This window comes from Pseudophryne corroboree, chromosome 2 (assembly GCF_028390025.1).
Source record: "Pseudophryne corroboree isolate aPseCor3 chromosome 2, aPseCor3.hap2, whole genome shotgun sequence".
In the NCBI taxonomy this organism is placed as follows: domain Eukaryota; kingdom Metazoa; phylum Chordata; class Amphibia; order Anura; family Myobatrachidae; genus Pseudophryne; species Pseudophryne corroboree.
In genome coordinates, this window is record NC_086445.1 from 245,935,816 (window position 1) to 245,941,815 (window position 6,000).

Here is a 6,000-nt window from a genome sequence, read left to right on the forward strand (position 1 = left end):
ATATCTTGTTGCAGATCACACGAAGAGCCTTATTCCCAGGAGACTCTGAAATTGATCAGCTTTTCCGTATTTTCCGAACACTTGGAACCCCTGATGAAGTGTCATGGCCGGGGGTTACTTCTATGCCGGACTATAAGTCCACGTTTCCCAAGTGGGCCAGGCAAGACTTTAGCAAGGTGGTACCATCATTGGATGAAGATGGTAGAGATCTTTTGGCAGTAAGTGTCTAAAGTGTAATCATACCTCCAATGCCCTGCTCCCCTCAGAGTTCGACAATGTATGTAACTTTCCAAATCTGTGTTTCTGTTCTATTGATGCTTTAAATAGCGACTTTACTTGTAACTTTGTGATGGGTACTTGCTTATTTTTGACGTTAATTTATTACTGTTTGAACACTTCCCCTTTTCTCCTCAATCGGACTGTTATCACATTTCTCATGATTTTAGATGTTAAGAGGTTTCTACAAATAGCAGGATGTGCCCACGACACTATTTTCCTGATCAGTAGCTGCATGTAATGTAGAAGTATTAAGACTATTTCTCATACGTCCTAGAGGATGCTGGGGTCACATTTAGAACCATGGGTTATAGATGGGATACGCAGGAGACATGGGCACTCCAAGACTTTCAAAGGGTGTGAACTGGCTCCTCCCTCTATGCCCCTCCTCCAGACCGCCTGGGCAGCATTAAATTCTCACAAACGGCTGGCAAAAGCGGACATTAGTGCCTCGGCACTGTCCTTACCCTGCCAGCGTAATTATTTATGAGCGGGACAGAAGCACGCCATTTACGGCGGCGGGGCTTCTTCCTCACTTCACCAGCACACTGCTCGGCGCCGTATTCTCGCCTCAGAAAGACGCTGGTCCTTCCTTCACTGCTGACAAGATCAGGGTGCAAAACTGGATGGGGGGTGGGGGGGCTGTGGCGGAGCAGCGTTATGGGTGCTTGTTATTAATGTATAAAGCACTACAAACAGGGTAAGGAAAAGGGGATCAGTTTCTCTGGGTGCACTCTTTTCCCAAGACCAACAAAGATTCTTGATATTAGATCTGTGTCTTTATACTTTATATATATATATATATATATATATATATATATATATATGTGTGTATGTATATATATATATATATGTATATATATATATATATATATATATATATATATATATATATATATATGTATATATATATATATGTATATATTAACACTTAATTCATAGTACCTACCAATACCCATATGGAATATGGCAACTTTATTAATGTCCCATATGAAGTATTAAGACCCTAAATTGGGCCTTGAAAGTGAAATATAAAAACAATAAAGAATAATAGACGTGAATCAGAAAAATGGACAAATAAAGAAATAGAGACTATTTATTTGTCCTAGTGTCAAATAATAAAGAAGATTAAAATCAGAGCCGTGTGCCGCCTGTCATTTATTAATGTTTTATGTACACATAGTATTCCACTGTAGTATTCCTAAGAAGAATAAAAATTGGGATATATATATATATATATATATATATATATCTATCTATCTGTATATGTATTCTTTGTTATTAGTATAATAATCCCTGATTGATAATAAAATTCTTCATAAATTTGTAACAACCTTATTGTGTTATTATAAACAATATTTGCTCCTGATTGTATATGAGCCTTCTGTTGTTTGATAGAGACAAAAATTCCCAATGCAGATGTTAATTCTGTGCTTCAATCCTGCCAGAAATCATGGTTACTTTTAAATGTTGCACCTAGTACCAGAGTGTTATCTCGATACAAATGTTGCTAAATTTGAGCAAGATATCTTGCTGTGTTGTAACTATACTTTCTTTTTCATCCACTAGGGGGCACTGGAGTACTCTTGGGATATGGACGGTTTCCGTAGGAACAAGGCACTGAATATTCAAATTTAGAACTCTCCTCCCCTCCATATCCCAGAGTACCTCGGTGTTTTTTCTGTGCTTCTCGTAGCAACAGGGCTTGTGTGGAGCTTAAACCACACTACTTTGAATATTTTTATTTTAAAAAAATTTTTTTCTTCTGCCTTTTACCTTTTCTACTAACAGCACATCCCTTCCCAGTTTCTGTAAAAACTTGGGTCCGGGATAGTGCCGCTGCACGGAGCAGCGCATGGCGTGTCGGTCCTCACAAAGAGCACCCTCACAGCCACACGCAGCTCATTCCCTAACTGCTGCTACAGCTGGACGGAGCTTACAGATAGAAGCCCCGTCACAGCCTTCGCCTCTGGAGAGGTATGCTGGGGGTACGGGGCGGTCAGCGCACGCTGCCGCCCCGCTGTGTGGGGACACTGTTCACTGAAGACGGACACCGCTCGCACTGCACCCGCAACGCCTCCCCTGACAGGCCGCCCGGCAACCGCTCCGGACCGTGCCGCCTCCACCGCTGAGCCTCGCCGGCCGCCGCTCACACCCGCCGACCGCCGCGCTCACCCGCCGCTCGCACCCACCCGCCACACACGCGCCGGCTGCCGCTGCAGGACGCTCCATTACAGCGCTCCCCGGCTCCCTGCAGGTACCCGCGCCCCGGCATTCCCGCTCAGACAGCGGTACACGAGGGGGGAGGGAGCAGAGGGGGTACAGGACATTAGCGGAGGGCTGCATACGGGGGCAGGGTTGGCTGCATGTTACATGCACAGTATGTTTTGTGGATTCCGCTACAAATACGATTACGGCTCCGCTGTCCAAACCGGTTTCATTCCCGGACCCTCCATGGGCTATGCTAGCGGATGTCATGGCTGGATTGCAATCTGAATTGGCCGCCGCTCGACAGGAGCGGGAAGCGGCAAGATCTGAGTCTAGGGTGAGACCGCTAGGACTGCCGGAGGGGTCTCAGCCTTGCCAAAAGTCCAAGTCCATTGTGGATAGTAGGGATACATTTCATTTGTCTTATGATTTAGCAGTTTCGGCTATGTTACAGTCTGACGACTCTATGCCAGACCTCACTGCGCAAGATGACGGTGAGGAGGGCGAAGTAGACCAGCAGTCAGATAGTGAAGATTTTGACAGCCCAGGCATTGATAATCTCATCAGAGCGGTGCGTCAGTCTCTGAAGTTTACAGAATCTGAGGAGCCTCTGACGAATGATGAAGTCGTCTTTGCTAAACGACAGAGGACTCCGATGTGTTTTCCGGTTTCGGAATCTCTTAATAAGATGTTACTGGAAACACGAAAGAATCCGGATAAACGGTTTTCTATTCCTCGCAGGTTTAAGTCTAGTTACCCGTTTCCGGAGTCTGTGACAGCTACATGGGAGAATCCGCCATTGGTAGATTCGTCTGTGTCTAAACTTACTAAGAAATTAACCATACCAGTACCGACGGCTACTACGCTTAAAGACCCTTCAGACCGTAAAATTGAAGCTATGCTAAAATCCATGTATATAGCAGCAGGGGTGTTGCTTAGACCTGGGTTGGTTGGCATTTGGGTAACTAAGGCGCTCATGGTATGGATAACACAAATCTACCCTACATGACGATCACCTTATACTTCTCGCTGATCAAATCTGGGAAGCTGCTGATTATCTATGTACAGCTTCTACTGACGTCTGTCAGCTCACTTCTCGCCTTTCCTCGTCGCTAGTTACAGCACGACGAGCACTCTGGCTGCGCTCTTGGCAAGCGGAGGCGGAGGTCAAAAGAGGTATAGAGGCGTTACCTTACGGTGGCGAGAAGTTGTTTGGTCCTGAATTGGACAAATGGATTGCTGAGGCCACGGGTGGTAAGTCTGTTTTCTTACCATTGCCTCCAACGGCGCTTAGACGGAAATACTCGGGGCCGGCGTTCAAATCCTTTCGGCCTCAGCCCTTTCGAGGCCGTGGTAGAGGACCAGCCACGGCCGGTAGACGAGGTCGAGGGCGTGGTTTCCACCAAACCAACGCCAGTCGTCAAGGCGCTAAGGTCACCGACAAACCAGTGGCATGACGGACTCCCAGCCCATCTTGGATCTCCAATTGTGGGAGCACGCCTTCAGACGTTCCATTTGGCGTGGTTTCAGACGTCCACAGATGGGTGGATCCGCAATTTAGTGCTAAAAGGTTACAAAATAGAATTCGACTGTCTCCCGCCACTGCGGTTTTTCAAGACAGGACTGCCTGTGTCGGACGACAAAAGGGCGGTTCTGCAAATTGCCATTCAATCTCTGTTGGAGTCAGCAGTTTTGATTCCGGTCCCTGTACACCAACAAGGGCAGGGTTATTATTCCAGTCTGTTTGTGGTACCAAAGCCGGATGGCTCGGTCAGGCCAATATTGAACTTAAAGGGCCTCAATCAGTACGTCACTTACTACAGATTCAAGATGGAATCTCTGCGGTCAGTAATTGCAGGTTTAGAGCCACAGGAATTCATGATTGCGCTGGATCTCAAAGATGCGTATTAACACATTCCGATTTGGCCACCTCATCAGAGGTTCTTGCGGTTTGCAATCCGGCAGAACCATTACCAGTTTCAGGCTCTACCGTTTGGCCTCTCGTCAGCGCCTCGGGTATTCACCAAAGTGATGTCTGTGATGATAGCTCATCTCAGATCCCTGGGAGTGATCATAGTTCCGTACTTGGACGATCTGCTCATCAAAGCTCCGTCTCAACAGATGCTCCTCCAACATGCGTTGCTAACGTACGATGTCCTAGTTCAGCACGGTTGGATTGTCAACTTCAAGAAATCACATCTCATTCCGTCTCAACGACTGCAATTCCTAGGTATGATTCTCGATACGGTAAATCAAACAATTTACCTACCAGAACGGAAAGTACAGATCATTCGTCATCTGGTTCGATTGGTGCTCAAGCCACGCACAGTCTCGGTACATCTGTGCATTCGCCTCTTAGGCACAATGGTGGCGGCTTTCGAAGCGCTTCAGTTCGGGAGGCTTCACTCACGTCCTTTTCAACTGGATGTGCTCGCACAGTGGTCGGGCTCGCATCTGCAGATTCACCACAGAGTGAGGTTGTCGCCACGGGCCAGGGTATCTCTACTCTGGTGGCTCAATGTACACAATCTGACCGCAGGGAAACGGTTCGGCGCCTGGAATTGGATAATTCTAACGACGGACGCGAGTCTCAGAGGTTGGGGAGCTGTAGTTCGAAATGGTCAGCTCCAGGGTCTCTGGGCGGATCACGAAAGATTGCTGTCTATAAATGTCCTGGAACTCCGGCCAATTTACAATGCGCTACGACAAGCAGTGCACATTCTTCGGTCTCAGCCTGTCCAGGTGCAGTCGGACAATGCGACGGCGGTCGCATACATCAACAAACAAGGAGGAACGAGAAGCCGCATGGCAATGCGAGAAGTAGCTCGAATCCTCAATTGGGCCGAGCGTCACCAAGTGATGTTGTCGGCAGTGTTCATTCCGGGAGTGGACAATTGGGAGGCGGATTATCTCAGCCGTCGGGATTTCCATCCAGGAGAATGGGCATTACATCCAGAAGTGTTTCACATGTTGGCCCAGAGGTGGGGTTACCCTCAAGTGGACCTGATGGCATATCGCCACAATCATCAAACGCCCCAGTATGTGTCCAGAACGCGAGATTCAAAGGCTGTGGCGGTGGATGCTCTCACCGTCGCATGGCCGTACAGCCTCGTGTACCTGTTTCCACCGTTTCCGCTGCTCCCTCTGTTGCTAAAACGGATCAAAAGAGAGGCCGTCACAGTCATACTAGTGGCGCCTCATTGGCCTCGGAGAGCTTGGTTCTCGGATCTCCGAGGACTACTCGCAGACGAGCCTTGGCCGCTCCCACTTCGTCCGGACCTGTTACAACAGGGTCCGTTCCTTTACCCCGATTTAGCGCGGCTGCGTTTGACGGGGTGGCTGTTGAGACCGCTCTCTTAAGGAGAGAGGGCATTCCAGAATCGGTTATACCAACCATGTTACGTGCTAGGAAGCCAGTTACAGCAGCTCATTATTACAGAATCTGGCGTGCCTATGTAGGTTGGTGTGAGGATCGGAAGTTTCCGACATCATCTTTTAAGTTATCCCGTCTTTTGT

General features: G+C 47.9%; 1 protein-coding gene across 1 annotated transcript in view; it reads left to right on the top strand.

Annotated features, from left to right (window-relative positions):
- CDK2 (cyclin dependent kinase 2) overlaps window positions 1–6,000 on the top strand; it is a 197,753-nt gene that overhangs the window by 154,542 nt on the left and 37,211 nt on the right. The window contains exon 6 of the mRNA XM_063952608.1: window positions 15–218. Within this exon, the coding sequence (XP_063808678.1) occupies window positions 15–218 (204 nt within the window). The remainder of the gene's footprint in view (window positions 1–14; window positions 219–6,000) is intronic.